The 26,919-nt window shown below is 44.3% G+C and overlaps 1 protein-coding gene across 1 annotated transcript in view; it reads left to right on the plus strand.

Annotated features, from left to right (window-relative positions):
* Positions 1-965: 965 nt before the first annotated feature.
* MYOCD (myocardin) overlaps positions 966-26,919 on the plus strand; it is a 97,655-nt gene continuing 71,701 nt past the window's right edge. The window contains exon 1 of the mRNA XM_084762830.1: positions 966-1,317. Within this exon, the coding sequence (XP_084618956.1) occupies positions 1,263-1,317 (55 nt within the window). The 5' untranslated portion in view covers positions 966-1,262. The remainder of the gene's footprint in view (positions 1,318-26,919) is intronic.

Below are 26,919 nucleotides of genomic sequence, written 5' to 3' on the forward strand. Positions count from 1 at the left end.
CAGGACAGAGATTAGCCCCAAAAACTACAGTCGCTTTAGGCCTCCACCTGTCACTGGCTGATCCTTCAAGAATTCAGAGCTTTGAGACAACAGCAAAGACGAAACTAATGGTAGCTGGGAGCACATGTGCATATAAAATCGTAAAACAAAAATGTCAAAGGATGTATTGTCTGTATGCAGTTCGATTTAAAAAAAATTTTCTAAGTGTTCGTCTTGGAATACTTTTTGTACTTTGTGATGCACCCCAGGTGCCCCAGAGATATGCATCATCCCCGCTTTGGGTGAGCAGTGGCTATCTCACTATTTTGAAAGGGCCACGAAAAGCCCAAGAACCTTTTGCAACGTGGGACGCCCAGGCCCCCAGCCCCACCCTGTTCAAAGCCCAATAGGGCACTCAACTCTTGCACCTTTCCCATCCGGGCCCATTCCCTAGACACAAAGTCTCTTGTGTCCCCAGAAGGAGCATCCAACCACAGCGGAAAGGCTTTCCACCATCTTCTTGGACTCCCAAGCTACTAGAGATTTCGGTCTCCGGATGCACTAGCTCTCCAATGCAGAGCTAAAGCCGGAGCTCCCAAGCAGGCAGACGTTGCAAGCCCGGCTTTTCTGCCTAGAGTGTTCGGGCGGAGGGGTGGGGGTGTGCCTTCCTGAGCCCTGCAGCAGGCTGGGGACAATGGGGGACATGCACACCCAGTGCCAGTGAGTACTCTCCTACCGCCACCGGGCGCCACCTGCAGCCTCCAGACATCGGACTTAGGGGTGTCAGTGCAGAGACTCCCGCCTGGGCCAGCAGCCACTGCTTAGTCTTCTGTAAAGAGTTAAGAGCCAGTTGTTAAGGCTCCCGGGCCGCGCCTGGTCCCCCAGGCCCCTCTCGCCGCTCCTGATTGGCTGATCTCCTGTCAGTAGTAAAGAGGATCAGATAACAAACTTGGGACCTTCATAAAGGCGTGGTGGCGATACTCCGAGAACGCTGGCAGCCTATGACATCAGCCAGGAACGCCTAGGATGCGGCTGCTCCTGGCCACCCTCAGAGGAGGAGGGTCCTGCCTGCTGGGAGTTAATTAGCCTCGCGCGGCGAGGAGGGGGAGGCGCCAGTTTTCTGGGGACACTGGCGGCCACTGTGAGTCCTCCTGCCCAAGGGAGCTCCCGGAGAGTTGGATGAATTCTTGGTTGTTAGCTGCTGTCCTCTGGGCTCCTGGGAGCCAGTTTCTGGTGGAAAGCGGGACGTCTGGCCAGCGCCCAGCGGCTTGCTGAGACTCACCATGACACTCCTGGGGTCTGAGCACTCTTTGCTGATTAGAAGGAAGTTCCGATCAGGTAGAGTAAGGCGGTCCCCACTCCTTCTTAAACTTTTCATCTCTACCACTCTCCACTCAACTGCTTTCCAATGAATGCCTCAGGCCCTGTGGTGGAGGCCTCACTCTGTTCCTGCACAGTGAACAGCGGTGTTTGACTGAATGTCTTCCCTTTTACCTGTGTTGAGTTTTGAGTTTTGTTTACGAATAACCCGGTGTCTTCATTTAACTGTACTTTACCTCTATTGGTGAATAGACATTTTGGAGGGGACTATCCAAAAGGAACAGTGTTGAAATGTGCAAATACGGCATCTGAAGTTAAAGAGTGGGTGCGTTATCAGTTACAACTGCTGAGACAATGAACCTAGTACTGTGTATCATGGCCAGGGGGCACCAAACATGTAGCTAATCCAAACAAACGTATTTCCCCCCCAAAAAAGTCACTTAAAGGAAGTAAAAATAGCAAATTTGGAGCACACCAAGAATTTAAAATGACATCACTGAGGGGGAAAAAAAAAACCCAGTGCCACAAATATTTTTTTCCCAAACCATCTGATATTTATAAATGGACAATTTCCCCTAAAATTGTTGTTAGTGGCACGCAGAGAAACTTCTGAAGGGACACTCAGGAGAGGTGAGTATAAGGGTAGAGATCATGTGGGGGGCTATAGAAGGTACCAGAGTGTGGGTCCCCCATCAGCATCCTGCCAGGGCCACCCAGCTCTTCATCTTATTGCTTTTATAACGGTAATTAGCCATTCAGTGATAACAGAGCACACCTAAGAAGGATCCTTTTGATGAGAGCTGTGGTGTGAGCCTTCTGTGTAACAGGTGTTGGCTGGAGGCTGGTGTCTCTCACTCTCACTCGCTTTCCTTGGCCCTTCTGAGTGGGCTACACAGCTGACTTGAGATGAGTGGTTCTGAAAAATGAACCCTGTGGGTGATGGGCCATCAGGGGCCTCTGTAACTGCCTCAGTTGATCCTGGTCCTTAGGTGTCTATGAGACGCCCTGGGGATTTTCTAAGCCTCTGTTCAGCTGTGGCAAGTTGAAACCTTAAGAGCTTAAGTAGCCACAGACCAGTGGCCCGGAGCTCAGGCGTTCTGAATGGTATCTCTTAGCCACTAGCTAAGGGTCAGCCACAGATTGCATCTGTCTTTTCCACCTTGAGGTGAGGTGGTTAGTTTGTTAATCAGAGGCCTCAAAATGTTTGGTAATTTGCTCGAAACCGCAAGGCAACACTGCCACCTTTCTGAAGGAGAGAGGACGTCGGTTATGTCTTTGCATGACTCTGAGTTTATTTGAAATGCTCCTGTGCAGCTTAATGGGGGTAGCGGGAGGGCTAGAGAGAGGCCAGATTGTCTCTAAAAGGATGCCGTGGTGTTCTTGATAGTGGGCTTGCAAAACAGATTTCTCAAGGAATCCCTCAGCTAAACTACAGTGTCTGTGTGCGGGGGAGGCAGTGTTTGCACCATTCTGATCCCCAGCTTAGTGGATTTGTGTGAGCCTGAAGTCTTTAGCTGGACTCTGCAAATCTTTATCCTGGGGCTCTGAAGAAATCCAACCTTACATTTTAAAAAGGCATTTGTGTTGTAAGGAAGGCAGTTTTGGGAAACAGGAAGCCTATTCCTCCATCTTTGATAAGAAGGAGAAACTGAAATCTAGGATGGGCAAATTGGGCATCTTTGAGGCAAGATTTAAAAAAAAAAAAGTTGTGAAAAATTGCAAATGTGAAAATTGGTGGCTACTGGTTGCTCTTTCTGGACCTGGGATCTCAATGGGCATATGGGCCCCATGGCCTGGCTAGCATTGTATTAAGATGGCCTCTGTGTAGGGGGCTTTTCTTCACTTTGAGGATAACAGTGAATGGGGAGGGTATCTACCTCACCTAGATTTCTCTCTCTCTCTCTCTCTCTCTCTCTCTCTCTCTCTCTCTCTCTCTCTCCCCCTCCCTCCCTCCCTCCCTCCCTCCCTCCTCCTCCCTCTCAGACACCCCCCCTTTTGCCTCCTTTTCTTTCTTGAGGGACTCCAGCTGTAAACTCAAACACTTCCTATATCACAGTGAATATTTGCTTCAATCCTGGCATTATTATTTTAAAGTGTATATTTCAAAGCTGACCGAAACTAAATCGTTTTGTGATGATAGCAATGGGCTTGCTGCAGTAGGGCACACTCACAGTCCGCAGATAATTCCTCTCACTCTGAGATTGACGTGGCTGGCAACAATGTTTTCCCAACTTTCCACTAACTGAGTCCAAGTAGCCTTGTGATTAAGTGGCTGGCCTACCATAGAAGTTGGGGGGGGGGGTCTCTGAATGTTTGCATTTGCGAACATGTTTGGTGATGTAAATTACTCTTACCTGACAGAAGCAGGGTGTCATGGCTGAGTGTGAGGGTCTCGTTCACACTAGCTGGGTTTTCAGCCATCACCTCTGTCATTTGGCTATGTGACCTTTAACCTATGCCGGAGTCATAATTCTCTCTGCCTTACTCGCCTCATGCCTAAATAATGAAGGCAAGTCTGTGGCACTTACAAGGGCTGAATCTGATAACAAACTCAGCTGAGTTAGGACATAAACGGATGCTTGTGAGCCCTGGCCAAGCACTGCTCAGAACTAAAGCTCATTAGCCATGGGATCCTCAATCAGCCGTTGCTTCCTTCTACACCTTGGTTACTTAACTTGTAGATGGCCACGTGGAATGATGCGCTTTCTAAACTCCCCCCCCACCTCCCCCCTGTATTGTGCATGGCTCCCAGAAGGCATAAAGATTGTATGGGAACAAGGGGGCTAAGTAGAAGGTAGCTCGCCTACAGATAATAATATGGATGTTATTTTCAAGCCGGTCACATTTTACGGTTGATATTAACATTGTTAATTCAGTACTTGTAATAGGTGTTTCTTTCTGCAGTTTTTTTTTTTTTAAATATCAATCTCTGTGTCCACAAAAATACAAGGACACAACACAGAAACACAGGCGGATCAAAAATAGAGAGGTTCCTTTGTGGGTTTTGTTTCAAAGGAAACGATACCTTTCCAGTTTTTTTCCCTTTGTCTCCCTCTTACCCATCTCAGTCAGCCCAAACCAAAGCAAACTGTGGTACCTGGTGTTGCCCAGCCTCAGCTGCCCATGAAACACAGACTTGTCAGATTCACCAATGAGAAATACAGGACACCGTGTTCAGCCTTCATTTTGAACAAACAATGATAAGCTCTCTGTATTTATCAATATTTAGGACAAAGTTTTCTCTGAAATGCACATTTCACTGTGCCTGTAGTATTTTCCTTGGCAATCACCTCCAGTCCCGGAACTGTTTCTCCAATCTTTATCTGTCCTGTCCAATATCCTATGAGCCTCTTGAGATTTTTGGGTCCCCCAAAATGCAGAACACGGGTCTTAGCTTAGACTCGGCATGAGGTGGGACATTTTGGGAAGGAACCCTGGTGCCCACAGGCTGACCCAGGATCCAGAGGGAAGGAAGACAGCAGTTTACCTCTGCCTTCCTGACAAGGGCGAGAAGCTGATACCACACAGCTGTAGAAAAAAGACATCGGGGATGATCCAAGCAGGCAGTGAAGACCCGGTGCCTGAGATCGGCTTCCCATGTTTGCGAGTAGTTAGCTTCTTGTCCTCCAAGGGAAAGCCCAGGGCCTCCTGGAGGGATTCTGGGCCCTTCCAATCCTTCTGTCTTCCATCCTGAAGACTACGGAGGAGGCTCACTAAGTCCCACGTTAATCTAGACTGATTTGTCTCTCTTATGAGTTTAGGCCATGAGGTCGGCCCCTCATTTAGCATCAGAGACACTACTAAAGAAATGTCCATTATTTGATTTTAAAAAGCAAGCAAACAAACAAACAAACAAAACCCAGTGCTGCCTTAACCATTAACTAGCCTTACAGCTCAAGACAACACATTTAACCTGAAAGAAGGCCTTTTCCATTACATATGACCTGTAGATTGAATTTGGCTTCTTCGGATCCAGTTTTATGTTGTGTGCAAGCCAGAAGATTTTAACTGACAGCCTGGAGACTTTATCCTTCCCCCAACTGAATGGCCTTGACTATTTCTGTAAATTTTTAAACAGCGGCAAACATTAAAATTTAAATACTAAGGCATTATCATGAAAGACTATAACTAATTGGACTTTAAACAACAAATTGTATCCCAAGTTTTAAACCTTATTCATATTTTAATTAATTAATTTGAGAACGTAGGCCAGGCTAGCCTATAACTCCCTATGTAGCTCAGGCTGACCTAGAACTCTGGCAATCCTCCTGCCTCAGGCTTCTGGTGCTGGAAATACAGACATGAGCCTTCATGTCCAGTGACATTTTAAATCATTTGTAAGGGTCAAAGACACTTTCAGGGTCTGACTAGGGTCACCTTCTTGAGACCATTCCATTTCCCTGAGTCCTACAGCAGTGAATTTACTCATAGGCCACGGTCTCCTCTCTCCCTGTCTGAGTTAGGAGCAAGAGCCTTGCCCTTCTGCCTTCCCTATTTTTATCCCCTATCCACTCAAGACCTTTGCACAGACTAAACATTGTACTTATTTACTGGTATATTGTTATTTTATGTGTACAAGACTTCTTATCTGCTTTTGGTTTAACACTTTTTTACTCTCCACCACTTAGGCCAGGGCTTGGCAGAGAAAGGGAACCCACAAAATGTGTGCTAAGAGCTGGGGTGTCACTCACTTATACTGTACGTGCTCAGCGGACTCAGGGTTTGATCCTCGGGGGGGGGGGGGCTTCAGAAATAAACATGCTAAATAGATACTTGTCATCTTCCCCCACAAAGATTGTTCAAAGACAGTAAAGGTCAGGGCTCTGTGGTGTTTTAGGGACATGGGTATGCGCTGATGTTAACTTAAAAGGGTGTGGAGCTAGGTAAGAACTGTAGCCTGCTCGTACCTTCCTGCACAAGCTATGAGAACGCCCAAGAAGAGCAGCTTGTAGCAATTTAAAATCCAGGATGGTATAAAGGGGGAGAGGCTGGGGGTGGAAGGAGGGGGTGGGGGGGAGGGTATGCTCCAAAGTGAGGAAGTTGCGTGTGCTCTGGAGTTTGGAAGTACTTCCACGCCTCATTACTGTCGGCAGGTTAGGTAAGTGAAACCACTTAGGGGCGGGTGGACGTGTGTGGCTGTCTACCACACACCAGGCACTGTGGTGTGGCTGAGCTATAACCTCCGGTTCTGAAAAAAAAAAAAAACCCAAAACCCAAAAAGTGAGATCGGAGATGGTGCCAGCATGAGAGTACTTGCCTGGCACGCCGAGGATCCGAGTCGCCAGTACTGTGAGGGTGTGCAAGGGGGTGGCAAGTGGGTAAAAAAAAAAAAAATTTTTTTTAAGGCCAGAGCAAATGGTGTTCATTTTTATCTGCCACGGTATATGACAGAGATAGGTTTTTGTTTTTGTTTTTTTTTATCTTTGTATCAAATTGTATCAACCTTGTTTCAATGGTCTCTAACCTAAAGTAGATTAAATGGAAGGGAAATAGATACAGGGCGGAAACCAGGTGCTGAATCCCAGGGTTAAAATATTACATGTTTAAGGAGAGTTTAAGTAGAACGAAAGCAGCTGCAATTTACCCATAACAAGCCGCCTAACAGATGGTGAGCAGCCACCTGGCATCTCTGTCCAGGTGGGGCTGCAGGACCAGCAGGTGCGTTCTGCAGGCATCTGCAGAATTACTGCTCCCTCTAATCTGAAGGCAGAGCCACGCGGTTGCTACTATATCCTCCCTGACAGCGTGACCTTGGGAAAGCCTGCTCTGCTCTTTGGGCCTCCATTTCCGTGTTGGCAAAATGACTCATGGTCTTTGCGGCTGCAGGGCTCTATGGGGGGGGGGAGGGGGGAGAAAAACCTCTGACAGTTACGAAGGACTTATTTTACAGAAAGAAGTCTTATTCTTCTCTTGGGAATAGCTTGCTTGACACATAGGCATGTGAGTCCCACAGGAGAAAAACATGAAGTAGTTAAAAGATTCTGGTAGACATAAATACGATTAACAATAATAACAACAGCCATTAGCAAAATGGCTTTGCAACCTTATACTCTCGGCTCTTAGCATTTTCTACTTTATTAAGCAGGTAGGTTTTTTTTTCTTTCAGAATTGCTAATAAATCAAGCTTTATTTGCCCAGATGTGGATCACTATTCTTAGCCAAAACAGAGAGTTTGCCAAATCTTGTTCAACGGAGACGTAGCATTTATCCTCAGAAATCCACAATAAATAAGGTTCCTTGCTGCCTTGTTTTTACCAGAACGCCCCCAAATACCCTGTGTGAACTTTGAAGGGAGAATAGTATCTTTCTTTACCCGGTAGATGAGGGAGGATAAATCATTTCACTCTCTTCCTGATGAACTCTGGTGCAGTGGTCTCTCTCTGACTGCCATCTGCTACATTTAGCTGTGCTATCTCCTTATGAGAAGGCGTAGATTTAGAGTAAATGAGGGCCCATAATATTGTAAAATGTCTTTACTGGGTGATCTTTTGTGCAAGGACTTGCTGACACTTGGCGTGCGAAGCGATGGTAAGTGAATACCTAGCTCTCAAATGCTTACTATGCCTTAACCAGCACTTCTTGTCTGGGGCCCTCAGGGAATGAACACACAGGTAAGCTTTCCAGCATCAGTCCTGGGGCCTTTATTTAGTGGCACAAAGACATCCGCTACTCCTCAAAGAAGGCAAGTGATGCACACAGATAATGTGACATGGTGGAAGTGGCCTGTAAACCATTCTGCCTTCACTGTTTCTAGAAACAAATTTTCTTTTAAAAAGCCAGTGAGCCCTGGTATCTGCATGGCTGTGGGCAAGGTTTTAGGTACAAGGGAAAGTTCTAGGAGTTTCAGTGAAGCTGAAAAACAAAACAAAACAAAACAAAAAAGATTTGTTTTGTATTGCTGAACTTGAACTGGACTGCAGTGTCCTTGGAAGTTCCTACCAGGGATTTGTGGAGGTTGCAATCAGAGGGTGAGGGTGAGCCTTTCTACTGCCCAGTGTGACTCCTGCCCAGTGTGGTGTGTAGAAGTGTCTTTCTGGCTGCCCTGAAGAAGCACAGTTCTCCTTTAAGACTTCATTGTCCAAAAGATGGGTATGTAGTAATTTACTAATCACTTATATTGGAGACCTCATTTCGTTTTAATTTTATGTCTGCATAGCTGCTCTGAAAATCTTTGCACATAACACTATGAAACCCTTTAGAACAGAAAGAATTCTTTTTCTCATCCTGACTGCTCTGATAAGTCCTCGTTAGATAAGGACTAAAAACGGACCTGAGTTTTATCCTTCTGGTGGTAGCCGGCATTTTCACACCTAGATCAACCCTGACCTACTTCCACGGGTGACAGATGCTTTTGCCTGCAGGAGAGCTGACTCTTCTTGCTTTCTTTTTAAATGGCATCTAGTATTCAATTAGCCTTTTGTGTCATTTCAGTAGAGAAAGAATAGGAAAACGAAGCAGAGTCCATTTGGAAAGCCCTGCGTTGTCTACTCTTTAGGAAGCACTTGCTACCAAATCTGATACTTTATCAATGAAGAAGGCTAGGCGTTTCTGAGCCTTCTGTCTGTGAGCTTGCCTAGGATCCCACCCGAGACTTAGAAAGACACTAAGGGGCAGGAATGACTCTCCCCAGTTATGGATGAAAAGAGAGACACTCAAGATACAAATATGAACACATTCATGTGTAATCAAGCGCATACAAATACACATATGTACCCACACGAGTGTGAAAACATTGTATACAAACACACATATGCAAATATACAAATGTGAACTTATGTGTGTAAGCAAACACATACAAATACACACACGTGCATGCAAACTCCTAAACCAGTAGGCGTAAGAGACATTTTGGCTACAACTCCAAATATGACCCTAGTTAATGTTATCATTACCAAAGAGTTAGCAACGGAGCCCCGTGGTTAGGACTAGTTAAATTATTCATGACACCCATTATCTCTGGATTTTCATACAACTTGACTAGTAAATATCATTTTGTTTCAAAAGAAAACATTTCAAGAAAAATTTAGGAGCCAATGAAATAATGAGAAAAGATCTACTCTAAGGCATTATACATAGATAAGTAAGAACTATTTATTAAATAGGATTCAGAGTAAAAGAGAAAAATAGTATCAGTGGGCCAGGATGACAATGATTCTGCACACACAAGCATACACATGTATGTACTTACTGCATACATACACATGTATGTACTTACTGCACATATACTTATATATTAAAAAAATATATAGACTTACTCATGTGGTAGCAGTTATTCAGAGCCGCAGAAAAGCATGCAATGAAAATATGTTGGGAAAATTGATATCCATAAGCTTTAAAATAAATTCCATAGAGATTAAAAAGTAGATGAAGTCTGTAAGATATAATAGAGAAGACAGAAGAAAACAACTTTATAATCTTGGCATGGGACAGACGTCCCATGCTTGGCTCCCCAGCCAGAGTAGAAATAAAAATGGGTGCACTAGCCATTTAAAAATTAAAAACTTGCTAGGCACAGTGCTGCACACCTATAATCCCAGCACTCAGAGAGGCAGAGACAGGTGGATCTCTATGAGTTCAAGGCCAGCCTGGTCTACAAAGTGAGTCCAGGACAGCCAAGGGTACACAAAGAAACCTACCTTGTCTTAATAAATAAGTAAATAAATAAATAAATAAATAAATACTTTACTTGAAAAAAAATCACCAAAAGAAACTTAAGTCAAAGAGTAGCTTGAACAAATAATTCTGGAAAACATTTTCAAGACAAAATTATTACAAAGATTTTTATTAAAAATAAGATTAAAAAACAAGTAACAGGAAGTATTGAGGGGAAATGGTTGATGAATACATGAAACACATGAAATCAACCTAATGCCTAGTCCAGGACCCAGAGACATGTGGTTTGGGAACGCTAAGGATGTGGTCACACACAAAACTACAAACATATTCAAAACAGTGTAAGCTTTTAGTGGGTTTTTTTTTTTTTGAGTATTTTTTGTTGTTGTAAGTTAATTGCACAGATCTTGAACATGAACTTGATAGACGACAACATTGATTCCAAAAGGTTGGCTACCCCTATCAATGCAAGCTGAAAGTCAGGATGCTATATTTTTCTTAGGTCAAATGAGTTAAAATTTAAAACTTGGCAACATAAAGTGCTGTAGAAGTGTGAAAATAAGGGTATACATAAACTATCGGTGACTATGTAGTTATTTAGGTTTTCTGAGACAGGGTTTCTCTGTGTAGCCTTGGCTGTCCTGGACTCACTTTTTAGGCCAGGCAGGCTGGCCTCAAGCTCTCAGAGATCTGCCTGCCTCTGCCTCCCAAGTGCTAGGACTAAAGGCATGTGCCACCATGGTTGGCTGACTATTTATAACTATATAAACTAACTATAAAAAAATAATTGACATAATTTTGTATAAGTCTCACAGTTAGCCATGCAATTTCAGGGTATACAATATAAACCATACACATATGTACAGGCACTTGGGCTTTTGTTGTTGTTTTAGAGACAGAGTGTTGCCATGTAACCCAGATTGGTCCATGTCTTGAAATCCTCCTGCTTTATTCTCCTAAGTGTGAGCACACCTGTCTAGCTACGTCATTGTATCGTAGTTTGTAAGTCAGCTGTAGAAGCGCTACCTACAATCCCAGCACTTGAATTCTAGCCTGGGCTATACAGGAAGACCTTATCTCAGACAAACAAACAAATAAACAAAATGGGTTTCTATTGTTAAACGTTTGAAAGATGTAAGCCACATAAACATTCACCCACAGAGACATGTTTAAGTACATTGCTAAATTCATATTACAAAATACAATAGAATATAATGCAAAACAGAAAACTATTTAAAAAAAAAACTCACCATGGGAACTGATGCAGAAAGTTCTCCAAGATTCACAAATTAAAAAAAAAATCTTTTAGATGTAATTATTTTATTTCATATGCATAAGTGTTTTGTCTGCTCCTTACATATACGCACCATGCGCATGCGTGATGCCCATGGCAGCCAGAGCAGGATGTCAGAACCTCTGCAACTGGAAATACAGATGCTTGTGAGGTACCACGTGGGTGGTGGGAGTCTAACCAGGTCTTCCGGAAGAGCAAAAGGCACCCTTAACCACTGGCCTGTGTCTACAGCCCGAGATACTGAATTTTTAAGAGCAGATTATGAAATGATCAGGCAGTAGCATACTTTTATTTAAAAATTTAAATTACACATTAGAAAGACAGAAAAGGGGGAAGGTTATATGTCATGTTATTTTAAAGGACACCTAGACGCAGGCAGAGGAGGATCTTTTTCCATTAGAATGTTTTAAGATAAGAATGTATTTCTGTTCGTATAATTTTCAAATTTGCCTAAGACATAAGGAAAAATTCCTATCTCAGCGGAGGCTGGAAATGCCATATTTCTACAAGTATTTAATTGTGTTGATAAAACTTCAAATATGACTTTATAAGATATAAATAATGTAATTATTTGATTATATATTTTAAACCTCTGGCCTAACAGAGAATTGGGTGACACAGACATAGAATGTATGTTTAACACGCACATACAAATGCTAATAAATTTTAAGTATTAAAATCACTTCTTAGCCATAGTCATCAAAAGAAAAAAAAAAGTTAGGAAAGTTCTTTTACAAGTTGAAATATTCTTAGGGCAATAGTCGAAGCAAAACCCCAAATGTATCATCTTAACTCCTCTTGTCCTTTCCTACGCTGTTTAGGTTGATCATTTCTTGAGTGTCTCCTGTACCTCCTGTAACGGGAATAACTTGCTCCTGGGCTCTATCTGTTGGTTTATTTTTAGGTCCTGGAGTGATGCATGAGAGAGGGCAGACATGTGCTATCTCTCAGAAGCAATGAGATGAGGGTTGGCCGGGCACCTGGGAAATGTATCTGTCCTCAAGTTCCCATTGACCCCCACCAGGCCAACGAGAAAGACAGAAAGCACAAAGCTCCTAATAGAAACTCGCTGTCCCTGTTCTCACCCCTTAGGCAACATTGTGCTTTTGCCCATCTCAGTTAGCCATGATCAACCATGACCTGAAAATACCAAAAGGCAAACTACAGAAATAAAGAAAGCAACACAAAACAAAAACAAACTGCATGCTCTCTAATAGCTTTCAGTAAGATATGCTTTTTCTATTTTTAACTAATTATTGTTACTATCTTACTATGCCTAGCTTGTTATTAAATTTTACCATAGATATACTTGCAGAGGGAAAACACAATAACACAGGGTCCAGCACTCTAGAGCACTCGGGGCGGGCTCTGAGGGAGCGTGTACATGCTATGCATAAGGGGATAGTACTCGATGCTGAAGCTTTGGAATTTAAAATGTAAATTTAAACCAGTGCTACAGTCTGTTGGGTGTAGATTAGAACTCTAGAGGACACTCTCTGCATGACCCAGGCTGTGTCTTCAGGTCCCCCATCTCTCCACCTCCAATTTGTAAGTGTGGGAACCAAGATGCCCTCTCTGGAGATTTTAGGAGGTTTAGGGAGAGAGCGTGCGAAAAGTGCAAAAGCGAGGCTGTAAATCCACACTCGGTGAGCTGCAGCGATGTCACATGCGTGAGTGGTGAATCCATGTTAACCGTTATTATATCGAGGGGTTATTACGTGATGATGTTATAGTGCATCAACTTGCAAGATTTTAATAATACTGACTGGATGTCATTATAGAAATGTGATTATATTGAGTCTGCATAACAGCACCTTGTCACAATCATCTCCTATTAATTGTGGACTAGCCCTTCTCTGACCACATACAAGAGTAGTGAAGGTCATTGGTGTCACCGTGGAATTTACACTTCATTCTGTCAGACACTTTTGATCACTTATTCTCCCTCTTTCAAACAAGTGTTTGGAGAAGGAGTTATTTTCTTGCTCGGTCTCCACTAGAGGCGGATAGCATTAGCCCTACATCTGGCTTGTGCGGCTGGAGAGCGTTCCAGGCCCTCGAGTGTTCTGACAAGATCACTATTGACTATCGACACTCACAAAGACACTTTCTCGGGCACTGCAAAGAGTCCGCAACCCTTTTCTGCTATAACTGAAAATACTCTGATATCTAAAAATCAAGCCAGAGGGAGGAGTTTGAAGTATACCTTCTGTTTGTATGATGCATTAGCCTGCCCTTCCTTTACCAAAACTAAGTCGCGTCAATATACTTTTTATCTCCCTACCTGCTCTGTGAGCACAAGGCTAGCTGTACAGCTGAGTAGTGTTCAGCTTAAAGTCTTCCTCCGTGTAGCCGATTCATGGGCGGGGGAGGGGGGTGGGAGGGGTGGGGGGAGGGGTGGGGTGGGTCAAGGCCACCTAGGAGGGTAGGATGAGGTGTGATAGCAGCAGAGTGAGGCTTGGCGGAGTGGAGAGCCAGTCTTTGCTAGCGGTTCTGCTTTCTTCAAAGCGTGGTGTTTAAACGGTAGAGCCACCTTTTCGTCTCTTAAAATATGATCATTAAATAGAATAATATCTATTAAGTGTGTTATAACTTTATGTCATAAGTTTAATATTCCTATATACATGCGCACATGCACATATAACAAATACAGCATACACATACTTATGTGTAACATATCATAAACTAATCTATAGCATGAGAGGATTAAAGATTTCTATTTGCATATCCAGAAGAAAGAAGAAAAACATTGCGGGAAAGTTTGAGCTGTCCAACAAAAGGAAAGTATCCAAATAGACTGAAAATCATATTTAATGACTTACAATTTTTACATTATATATTTGTTTTCAAAGGATAATGAGGTATAAAAGTGCTTATGGTGCAAGTAGATTTCAAAACTGTACACATAGTACAACCCCAGTTCTGACCAGGTACCCACCTCAATCACTCTCCATGCTCCTTTTTAAGGAGGGGTCCGTTGTGGACACTGGCCTGGCCTGGGCTCTTCCGTACATGGGTGCTAGGGATCGGCGTTCAGGGCCTCATGTGTGTGCTTTACGGACCAAGTCACCTCAGCCTTGTGAATCAGGGTTTTAGGAAAACTAAAATCGATGTCATACAGAAAAGCAGAACTGCCTCTTCATTTAAGGAAGTCCTTGTCCTTATAAACCATACCCTTATTCCAAATTCTAATTCCCTCTTACTCCCAACTGTCTCTTGATTATTACCTATGTTGGTCTCCCTCATATTTGTTTAGTTGTTTATCATGATTTAGAGTGAACTGATCATCCTGGTGTGATGATTTTGTCTCTTGAGGGATGGAAAATGAAAGTCAGAAAGCCGTCTGTGATCTGCCCAGATTCACACAAACAGAGGAGCTGGATTTGAACTTTTATCATCTGCCACTAGATCATGTGACCTCTCCATGAACGAACACATAGGAGACATAAATCAGAGTCCCTTGGCTAAAGGACCTCCCTCAGCAATAGCTTTCAAGGAAAACGGGTCAGATGGGAGGTTCCCCCCTCCCCCGCCGCTACTCCACCCTTCCTGCTGTCCTCTCTGGGGCGTGTGCATGCTGTCTGCCTAATTCACTCGTGGCTCAGTGCCACAGCATACATAAACAAGAGGGGAAAGCCTCTGCGAGGAATCTTGGTGCCCAAATGGAGCAATTTGTCTTCTGAAATTATTGTTTGAAATTGTTTATGTCAGTTGCCGAGTTTCTGTTCCGTACTTCAGGACCTGTTGGCAAGACAAGGAAAAGTGCCCTGCAGCTAGCTGAACAGCTCTCCTGGGCAGAGTCCGGGTGATGGTGGGACCTGTAGACTACATGCCCCCCCAATGAGGTTCACCAAAGCACAAGGGAGCACCCTGAGGATTACGGGATCCTCCATGTATGCTGGATTCTGATGAAAACCTTTAACCCAATTAATCCTTATACCATCCCATAAAGGAGAGACAGGCAGTATCCGCCCCAATTCTCAGATGATACTGATGTAATGATACAAGACCCCCAATGACCTGTAAATAGAAAGCTTGGACTTGAACGTGAGTGCCCTTGGCTTCAGAACCCAGGTTTTCCACTTCCTTGCGAAGCTTCCAGCAGGCCCCTATACTAGCCAGTGTGGGCAGGAGCCAGCCTCCTGAGCCACTGGCCTTTCCCCTCTGTACTGAGGGCACACACTGCAAATCCGGCCACCTCCACCACAGGCATGCCTCTGAGCTCTCTTCCCTCCTTCCTCTAATGCCGTGACATATTTTAACATGAAAGCCCTAAGCTCACAGGCCCGGCAGTTTTGTGAGTGAGAGAGAATTCCTTTTGAGGCATGAATTAGTCTTCTTCAAATGTTTTGACAAAGAGAGAGTGTGGTGCTTAGGGGAAAGAAGAGCTTCGCAGTGTTTGTGTGAACAGACAAATCTCTGAAACAACTTGAGCCTTTGCGTGAGGCTAGGTCATTGAAGTAACTGCTTGGGGATCAAAGGCCACACTCTGTTGGTATTCTGCTTGTGTGCTGACCCTCCAAATGCCTGAGCTTGAAACCAGCCCAGCCTTTGTCTCCTAATCTCCTGAAAGGAAGCAGAGCCTTAGGACACCCCTGAGGCTAAGGAAAAGACAGAGTGCACCTTGTCTCACTCTTTCTGAGTGTGCCTGTGCCTGTGCCAGCCACTGAGCCCAGCCCCACCCTCTGGCTCCCCGCTGTGGGACAAGCAAGCACTCTAGAGTCTTGCAGAGAACAGTTACTGGTGTCTGGTGCCAGGAGGTGACAAGCAGCCTGGGCTCAGCCGTTAGCACTAAACACAAAAATAACCCCGATTCTCAGGCTTGTTGGTAACCGTGTCCAGGGTTGAAACAGCTCGGCTAGCCTGTCCATTCCAGATGCCTGGCTTTGTATCAGATACCCCACTTTCACTTTTCTGAGGAACTTGCTATCTCTATGCCCCAAATAAGAACACAAGAGACCTTCAAGTGGCACTGTGGCTTTTTCCTGGTGGTTGATAATGCTACATAGACTAGGTGGGAGAATCCAGCCATAGGGAGAGCAATGGAGAGTGTTATGTGTGACATTATGTCTGTGTCACCTATGAACCCACCAGTACTGCTCATGTTTGGTTTGCCCAGGGACTCACCCATCCATCAGGCACCCAAAGGTCTGCCCATAGTGCCCTGGAAGGCAACAGCAGTGCCAAGGGCAGAAGAATATGAAGGGGCATCTAGCTCGTTCCAGGGCAACATCAGCACAAAGGGGCTGGTCAAGGACTCAGTTAGATACAGTCATGAGAGTTTCCAGTGAGCTGCCTCTTCTGTGTCATGCAGAGGGCTTGTGGTTTCCCTGTGGACTGTACAGAGTGGAGGCATCGTCCCTCGTAACCCGAGCTGCTTTTAGCATGGCTCCTAACCATTCGCGTCAGTTGTGCACCCTTCAAAATTCTGGGTCTACACACTGAGAAGTCTTTGAAAAATAGGATGGAATTTGGATGCCAGTGAGAACCTGGCATAATAGTACATGCCCCTATCCCAGCATTCCAGATAGTCTGAGGCAGGAGAATCACAAGTTTGAGCTGGGCATGAGTGGGATACCATCCAAAAAACAAACAAACAAACAAACAAACCCAGAAATTAGATAAAATAAAAGCAGATCTCAAAGTAACTGTCGGTGGTATAGATGGTTTCTGCCACCAATGCCTCCCTTTATTACTAATGTGGGAGATCTTTGTGGGAAAAGAAAATGAAGTAATAGAGAATTGAAAAGCCGTGTAACAACAGACTGCTAGCTCAGAGGTGCTGGCACGCCCTGTGAAACCCAACGAAAGTGGCAGGACTTTGTGGTGAAGATAGGCTGGACACTCCCACAACCTTTACAATTGCTCGTTCACTCTGAGCCCCTCCCAGTGCTGACCAGCTCCAGCATTGCTCAGTTTGTGTGGCGGGAGTGACCATCAGACTTCTTGTTACATTCCCAAAGTTCCCGGGGAAGTCCCATCTGGCTGGGTGACTTGCCAGCCCCAAAACACAAACTACTACCAGGAAGGAAGGCCACCACAGATCCCTCAGAACTACACAGGGAAAGGGAGGGCAGCAGGGAAGAGCGTTTTCTAACAAACCTGTAGGGAAACCGTTGTCAGAGAAGAGTTTGAGGGAGGCGACATGCCATGCCTCACCTTTTAAATTTCTTTTTCTGCCCCTAGCACTAGCATACCCCCTCTACACACACACACACACACACACACACACACACACACACACACGAGAGAGAGAGAGAGAGAGAGAGAGAGAGAGAGAGAGAGAGACAGACAGACAGACAGACAGACAGACAGACAGACAGAGAGGGAATTTAAGCAGGTCGATCCCTCAAGATACTCATTCTTACAAGCGTGATTTTTCATTTAGCATCTTTTCTCCTCTTTAGACTATAATAAGCTTTTCATAGGTGGAGCTTTAGTTTTCACAGCTGGATCCCACAATCTGAAAGTATTTGGACAATCAATGGGTGGTCAGCAAACAATGCATGAATTAATGAATGAACGAACGACTGATTGAATGAACAGGGCAGGAGAGATGGCACAGCACTGAAGAACACACACTCTGGCTCCCACCATTCATGTCTGGGCATCTCACAACCACCTGAACTCTAGTGTAACTCCAGTTGCTGAGCAACTAGTGTGCTCCGGCCTCTGAGGGCACCACACTTAGATGTTACACACGTAAACATAGTTAAAAACATAACAATGGGACTTCATAAAGTCTGTCAGAGAGGACATCACGTAAGTCCGCTCGATGCCTTTCTGTGTCTTTTCCTGCTTCACATCTACCCCCTCCACCCACCTTTCCCTAACTTGTCATTAAGACAAAGCATTTTTTTTTTGCTCTTTTTCCACACATCCGCTCTCTTTTCCACTCCCAAGTGGACTTTTATGATTTATCCATGGCCCATGACAGTCGCCAAATCAGCCTGTGCCTCGATCATGTTTGCATCATATTAGTCATCCGAAAATACCCATGTTGCTGTATTACTCTGCAAGAAAAATCACGCGAGCTTGAGAGGATCATTTCAGGTCTCCCCAGCATCATAGCTCACCACCGCTCGTGGGGGACCCTTTCCCTAAACGATGCTAACTAAGAGACAAGATTTATTTTGAGGGTCTCGGTGGAATATGATAATACTGGGCCTTTGTTCAAAAACGATTTAGAATTTTTAAATGATGATGGCATGGCAGTAAACTAAGTCGGGGCCTTCTAAAAATGGAACCCCATGACAGCACAGGTTACACGCCTAAGAAGCAAGCCTTGGCCAAGCTATGCCATGCCTGTTCCAAAATTCAGATTTTATACATGTTATTCCATTGGTCAAGAATTCTTTATTTGGGGGAGGGGGCAGATTATTCAGTGGCCAAAAGCACTTGGTGCTATTCTGGAGTACCAGAGGCCACTCCATGTACCCACGTTGGGTGGCTCACAACCACCAGGGGACCTGACACCCTCGTGTGGTCCCCTTGGGCACCCATACACACATGGCACACACTTACACAGACATATAAATAAAACATAAAAAATAAACAACACCCTGTATGTAAGAGTTTTCTCTTGAAAGTTTTAAGGCTAAGACGTTTCTGTAGTCCATTGAGACCTATCTTTAATCAGCCACCACCTAACACTTTACTCAACCTAACTCCAGCGTCTGTCTCCTCTCCTTCAGTGGAAGATACAGGCCTTGATCTCTTGGCATCATCCTCAATATCTAGAAAGAGCAGCAAAGAGCACCAATATTTTAAAGGTCTTTTGAGGCTGAGTGAGCTGAGGTGAGGAATGTACAATCCCTAACTTGGCCTGTCACTGCATGGCCCTTGGGACATGGCTTTCATGATTAGCTTCTATGAAGCCACAATAAAGCCCTGTAATAGGGTCTTGCAGGATTTACTTGGACTTTGAAAGTCATGCTAAGAACAGTTACAAGAAATAAGATAATCTTCTGATGGAAAATACTGGAGATTAAGGGACGTCTCAGAGCTCCAGATTTGGAGGCTCATAAAGATAGATGCTTGTCAAAAGCAAAGCCAAGCGTCATGAGACACCAGCCCTCCAGGAACTCTGGAACTCACAAGCTCATCTCTCTCCTTCTACAGGGCAAGCCGGTGACGTGAAGCATCCTAGCTGAGGTCACATGGTGGCTAGGTAGTGAGAGGGATGGGGACTAGTCTCCTGAACTGTCCTGTGACTTGCCAGGCAGAACTTTAGGACTTCTTCCAACCACTACTAGTATATATGTTGCCTATTTGCACAGAAGAGATTAAGTGTATGTGCAGTTTATTTTTTTAACAATATTTTTGTTGATTCTTTGAGAATCCCATGTGACGTGTTTTGATCATATTCACTTCTCCAATAACCATCCACTCCACTCATCATCACTTCCCACCCAATTCTGAGATTTAGTAGTAATAGTAGTAGTGGTAGTAGTAGTAGTAATAGTAGTAGTAGTAATAGTAGTAGTAGTAGTAGTAGTAGTAGTAGTAGTAGTAGTAGTAGTAATAGTAGTAATAGTAGTAGTAGTAATAGTAGTAGTAGTAGTAATAGTAGTAGTAATAGTAGTAGTAATAGTAGTAATAGTAGTAATAGTAGTGGTAGTAGTAGTATAGTCGTTTTTCCCCCACCAACTTCTTTTTATTTCTTCCTCCATTGTCTCTTCCCCTCCTCCTCTTCTCTTTGCATTTTTATTCATATTATTACGTTTTTAAATTTCCTTATCAAGTGTCCTTTGTATTTGCCCAGCTAGTCCTGGGAATGGTGTGTAGTCAGCTTATCGGGGGGTGGGGGGTCACATAATTAAAGAAAACTGGTGCAACTCATTTGAAAATATACAACCTCCTAGATTCTCCCATTACCACTCATAACATGCTATTTTTTCCTAGCCATATGTAAGATTTCCATTAAAAATACTTTTACAAAAGTTTGGAATTAGATACAGTAGTGCGCACCTACATAGCCCCAGTGCGTGGGAGGCTGAGGTGGGAAGAAGGCGTGCTCGAAGGCATCTTGAACTACATTTCAGGCTGAGGGCCAGCCCAGGTTAGATAGAAAAATTATGTCTGAAAAGGAAAGGAAAAAGAAAATCAAAAGCCCCTGCTATTACAAGCTTATAGGTAAGGAGGCTGAATCCCAGAGAGGTGCTTCTTTCGTTAGTAGGATGATGTGTTACCGGAGTGTGCAGGCTTATTTAGTTACCATTGGAATGATATTTTTCTCTTTCTGTATTGACAAGGAGAAGACATCCCTCAGCTTGCTATTTGTGGAATACTGGCAAGTAAGGGTGGGAAGTGGCTTTGTGAACGATGGGGTATGTGATTCCTAACCATCCCCAGTTGATCAGTCACCCTATTTTTCACAAGTCTTATTTTCCTTTGCTCATGAGATGATGATATGTATTACATGGGAGAGAACTGTAAATTATGTCATGATGGTGATGGACTTTGAACATAAATCAGTCTGCATGTCATAAAACGTATCCTCTCAGACCAAGTAGTTAGGTGTTCCTCCAGAGAAGGTGAGCATTCTCAGAGGCCACGGAGGCTGTAATAGGTTAGGGTTGCACAAGCCTTCTGACCAAAGGCAAGGAGAATTCATAACAGATACACAGAGGGCAACTATGTAGGGGAAAACAAAAATACCTTGGACAGATATGAACACTATGGTGGTACTGAGGGAACAGTGTATCCATGACAACACGAGGAGGGGTTGGAGAAAGGTGATGCTCTTAGCAGTGATAGTTTATTTGAGAGAAGAAGCATATTCTAAGATGGTCATTATTTGAATGATGAAACTCTGTAGGCTCATGAGGCACAATGGAAAGAAAATGGACAATAAGTAATAGGGAACAGAGAGGCACCTGCTGTCATAGTGGAAACACAGAGATACCTTGTTCCTTGTCTGGGGCTAAGAGTAAAGCTGAACGCCCTACTCCATACTGGATGGATAAAGGCAGCTGTCTCATCTTGAATGACAACAGAGAGGCCTCCTGGCTTCTGTTAGACCTCCCAGCTCTGTCATCACAGCCAAAACTGAGCCACGGGGTGCTAATAAACCCATGCTTATATAAGTGATTCTCACACTGCTCGCTGCTTCCAAATTTTATCTAAACAGAGCTGAACAAACAGCCAGTCATTCTGAAAACCTCACAGTGAATTCTTGCTGTAGACGCAGAAGTCGATTTTCTCTTCGCCCTTTTGTCAAAATCAAACAAAATTATAGAGATGGATTTCCAATAAAGGAACTGTGTGAATAAACAGAGTATAACTGTTGTCTGGACACACACAGAGACAGTAGAGGCGCTTCCCTGTTTGAGAACAAAGAGAAAGCTAAGGGTGTGTTAGCACAGAAGTCTGTATGGCTCTCTTTGGATGAAAGCTCACTGGCACTCCTGTGCCCCAGGGAAGCAGGCAAGCTAAGATTGGCCAGCAATGTGGCAACTGTTAGGTCTTTCTGTGGCAGCTGACTGTCTGCGTCATAGCTAAGCAACAGTCATCTTAGTTGGTGACTTCAGCACTTCCTTGCTTTCCCATGGCCGTTCAGCTCCACTTCCATGGTCTGAGACAAAAATGGTGTATTTTGTATATTGAAGTTCACAAGCACCTGCCCCAATCCTTCTTAATCCCTTCCCTCCTTTCCTCTCCCTCCCCTGTCCCTCCTTCCCTCCTCCCCTCCCTCTGTCCTTTCCTCCCTCCTTTCCTCCCTCCCTCTGTCCCTCCTTCCCTCCCTCTGTCCCTCCTTCCTCCTTCCCTGTTTTCTTATTTAAAACCTTAAGATCTAAGCAGGATGGTGTACACCTATAGTCTTGGCTACTCTGAAGGCTGAGGTAGAATTGCTTGAGCCCTGTACACTGGGACCAGTTAGGCCATGCACAACACCATTTTTTTAAAGAATGCTATTCTCTCCTTGTTGGAGGGAGACAGTTCATAGTGGAAGTGAAAGTGTGACCTCACAGTCCAGTCTGCCAGTTCCCTTGCTCTGTCTCTCAATTCCCTTCCTGTGGTAGGGCTTGGGGTGCTTGCCATTTGACACATCTTATTTAAATACACACACACATACACACACACACACACACACACACACACACACACACACAGCTATCACTGTAACACACACATACACTCACAGCTATCACTGTGACACACAGAGCTATTACTGTAACACACTCATAGCTATCACTGTAACATAAACACAGCCATCACTGTAACACACTCACACACATACACACTCATAGTTATCACTGTAATACACAGCTATCACTGTAACATGCCTGCGTGTGCATGCGCGCGCGTGCACACACACACACACACACACACACACACACACACACACACACACTTTGTTCTTACAATTAAAACCTTAAGGCATTTTTCTTAGCCTGTGTTTCCTCCTTATTCTCTGTCTACCCTTCCTGATCTTGCTTTCCCCCTGTTCCCTCTTCTCTAAATCCTTGGAATGCTCATAACTAATTCATATTCAGATTAGATCACACTGCAGCTCATCCACCTATGGTCTGTAAATATTCAAGGCTTACTTCTGTCGATTCAGTTGCAGGAATGAGTTGAGCTACTCACGATTGTTTGATCCCCCGAGGTTGTGTTACTGCAAGAAGTGGTCCTCAAAGGGCTTAGGACTTCTAAAGTGTGATTGCGGTAGGAAGAGGGAGGTCCAGTCTACCCAAAAAGAGATACACTCTAGTATACAGAATATATTTAAATCAGGTATAAACTCATGCTATTAAACAAAACTAAACATTAAGGTGAGAATATGAGAAAGAAAAAGAGGTTGAGGTTATAGGCATTTGAATGTGATACATTTGACATCTAAAACAAAAATTAATGTTTAAAAGTGGAGCCTTTGGTAACCCTATATACTAAAATTAATTCCAGACACACTGAAAATGAACTGCAGAGCCAGGCACACTGGTGCACCGCTTTTAACCCCAGCACTCAGGGAGGCAGAGGCAGCCTGATCTCTTTGAGTTGGAGGCAAGCCTTGTCTACAAAGTAAATTCAGGACAGCCAATGCTACACAGAGAGACCCTTTCTCAAAAAAACTGAGAGAAGAGATGGGGGGAGGGGAGAAAATAGAAAATCAAATGCAGAAAACAAAACCATAAAAATGTGAGGTTAGGGAGATGGCTCAGTCAGTAAAGTGGTTGGCACACCACCATGAGAACCTGAGTCTGGATCTCCCATGTAAACACCACCATGGGTAGCAGTATGCACTTGCCACCTTAGAGCTGGCGAGGCTGAGCCAGGTGGATCACGGGAGCTCAGTAGCCAGCCAGCCTCCATGAATCAGTAAGCTTAGGCTCAGTGAGAGATTTTGTTTCAAAAATTAATGCAGGGAGTAATGGAGGAACAAGCCCAAAGTTCACACATCTGGCCTCTACATGCACCCAGACAAACATGCTTGCAAACGCTATACACACGTATACAAACATAAATGTATGTGTGAACACTTGAGTGACTTATAAGCACCAGACACGAGATCTCTCTGGGCCTGTACTGAATGCAGAAGCCATGAAAGAATTGCTTAATTTTTAAAAGATTTATTGTATTTCTTAGTTATGTACCTGCAAATGCCTTGTGCATATGGGTGCCCACAGAGGCCAGAAGAGGGCTTTGGATCCCATGGAGCTGGAGCTGCAGGAAGTTATAAGCCGCCCCATGAGGGTGCTGTGCACTGAACACAGATCATCTACAAAAGCAGCTGGTGCTTTTAGCTGCTGAGCCATCTCTCCAGTCCTTCATAAAAAGACTCTTTAAAGGGCTGCATGTAGAAATGTTATGTGCCCCAAGTCATCACGAATAAAATCGAAAGACAAACTGGAAACCAAAGGAAATTAAGATGACTTTGCTTAATGTGCTTTAAATAGAAATATCTTCCCCAAATCTACAAAAAAAAAATCCCCGAAGAATATTTCACCAAGAATGTTATTGGGAAATTTGCCAAAAATTGAAAAAAAATACTAATGATTAACAGACAGGTGAAAATATATTTGGCTTATTAAAAGCACTGCAATAAAGTACCGCTACTATATATCAAGTTAGCAAAGCCATTTTTGGTTAGCAGTGCCCTCTATGGCTACAGAATGATACATCGTTACTTCCCAGAGAAAGAAAGCAAACCTATAACAACAGAGACTGGATTCGGAGCACAGGATTTTCTAAGTAGTCCTTAAAAACATCTGTATCTGCATAAGAAGTAACACTATGTTATAGGATAAAAATTAGGGCACAAAGTATTTTGAAAACACATCTTAGGTGGAGACACAGCTAAGAGATAGAGCACTTGCCAAGCACACTGGAAGCCCTGGGTTCCATCTCCAGGACCAAGCGAAATTCACAGTTCCATTTTTTTTTTGTACATAATATTCTGTTTTATGTATATATTTACTCACTTATGTGTGCACACACACATGATGCCAGAGATGGGGTTCAGGGCCTGTACTTGTTAGGCAAACGCCCTACCACTGAGCTCTACCCATTATTAATATTTCTATTTCTATAACCGCCTGTTCCTCAAAGCTTATTCTACAGGAAGGGGACCAGGGATGCTTGCGGTATTTGTCAGGGCCAAAGGCAAGTCGGGGAAGCGCTGATGGAGTCTCACCTCACCTCTTCTGTCAATGGAGCTGCGCTTGGGGCCCAAAGATGGAGGGAGCTGTTTGAGGCCATAGCAAGAGATGCAGGTGCTGTGCTTCAAATCAGCCACCTCTCTCAAGAGCATCACATTTGTTGAGACACAGCCTCTTCCTTCTGCCAGCCAGGTAACAGACTCGAGCCCATTGTTTGGCTTTTGGCAACAATCTTTCTTTGTTGATAGCCAGTGGAAAGTTTTCCGTTCCTTCCCTGTTCCCTAGCAATGTGACATTTTCAAACAGTAGCACAAAACTCTTTAAATAGCCAAGATCCATTTCCACTCTACCGTGACTCAGTAACAGCCACAGGATTCTTCTCAAACTTTCCTAAAAATGTCATCTTTGGGCTAGACTCAAGAAGAACATTTCAGCCGTGGAAGCACATTTTCCACTCTGTCGAGAACGAGGGAGAGCATGGGCTTGGAACATAAAGTGTTTTGCAATCCTCAGAAAAGCAACACTTCTCACCAAAGCCATAGCAACCACTCGGTGTAATGCCGTCACAGCCTGATCACTCAGAAGCCTTGCATTCCTATCAGCACTCTGGGGGGGGGGGGGGGAAATCACCTGTGTTCCTTCCTCAGAAAAGCTACCTGGGTGATACCTTCATGGATGTTGCCATGGGGACACTGTAGATGGCGATGCTGAGCCAATTGTTCTCATGATGAGCTGCCAACCAGGCAGGCAGTCTGAAACTTGCCAGTTGTTCTAGGAATACCTGATTTTTTATTTCCAAGGAATTCTCTCCCTACATGGGGAGCTACATTGAAACACAAATTACAGGGCTTGCAGAAAACAGAAGGTTGGTGAAGCTCAGTTCTCAGCATCCACATGGTGGATTTGACTCGGGGTGGGGGGTGGGAAGAGGGCCTCTGATGCCCTCTTATGACTTCTGAGGGTGGGGTACATATACATACAGACAGGCACACATAAAATAAATCTTTTAAAGACACACACACACACAGTATAGTCACAGTTAATGTTTTCGAGTCCAAATAGTTCTGAGATTTGCACCCATCGAGCCAAATTTAAATGTCCCAAATCTCACTGGGAATTTGTCCTTTCTGAACTTTCACAGCCTCGGCTGAGCTAGCCCCTCTGGGGTTCAGGAGTTGGCCTGCGGGGTGATAATGACCATTCCCATGTGATGGTGATCAGAGGACTCGGAGGAGATGATTTGCATCAAGCATCTTCCTCCAAATCTGAGGTGTTCCTGTTCTTGGTGATGGCTGGTCCCTTAAAGCTCCCTACTAGAAACGATTATCACCAGATAGACAGGGAGAAGAAAAAGTGGGCAGTGAAACCAAAAGGCAGCTCCTTTTCTTCTTTGCCCACTTTCTGCTTTCCCAGCCCGCCCTTCCCCCCCCCCCCCCCAGCTATGTGAGCTGGGTTCAGTTTCTGCTTCTTAGAATGATGTGTCCTCATCCTGGGCACAGTAGCCTTTGGCCAGGGCCCTGTGTGAGAGGTGGGCTTCTTTTGAAAGGCCCGTGTTCATGTCCTCACTAGGAACCCAAGGTATCTATTCCTCAGATTTCCTAACCAGAAACAACCAGGGAGGTTTTCTTCTGTAGCCATTTGTTTGTTTTGCTTTTTGAGATGAGGTCTCACTAGATGGACCAAGGGCTGTCCTTAAATTCTCAATTCTCCTGCCTCAGACCTGTGAATGCTGATTTACAATAATATGCTACTGTATCAGTGAAGACATGGTAATAACAAAGGCATTTGGTCACTTTGCAGAATAAAGGAGAAGGCTAACTCATTGGCCCCGTCCCGAACCTGCTTCTCCTGTTAATCACGCTGCTGTAAAGGCGAGAATATCAAAACCCGAAGACACTGTTACTTTGCCTAAGCTAGAATTTATCTTCCCCTCCATTGCTGCTTCCCATTAGCAGAAAGAGATGCCTGCCAGTGGCATTTGGCACACCAAAGAGAGGAATGCTTATGTGACACAAGAGAAAAAAAAAGTCACAATGCCCACCGGTCCTGATGTTTCTCTCTGACAGCTCAATGGCACCTGGTCCTTCTTCTTCCTAGGAACAGGCAAGTGTC

The sequence above is a fragment of the Acomys minous genome, assembly GCF_964271855.1.
Source record: "Acomys minous genome assembly, chromosome: 16".
NCBI classification, from domain to species: domain Eukaryota; kingdom Metazoa; phylum Chordata; class Mammalia; order Rodentia; family Muridae; genus Acomys; species Acomys minous.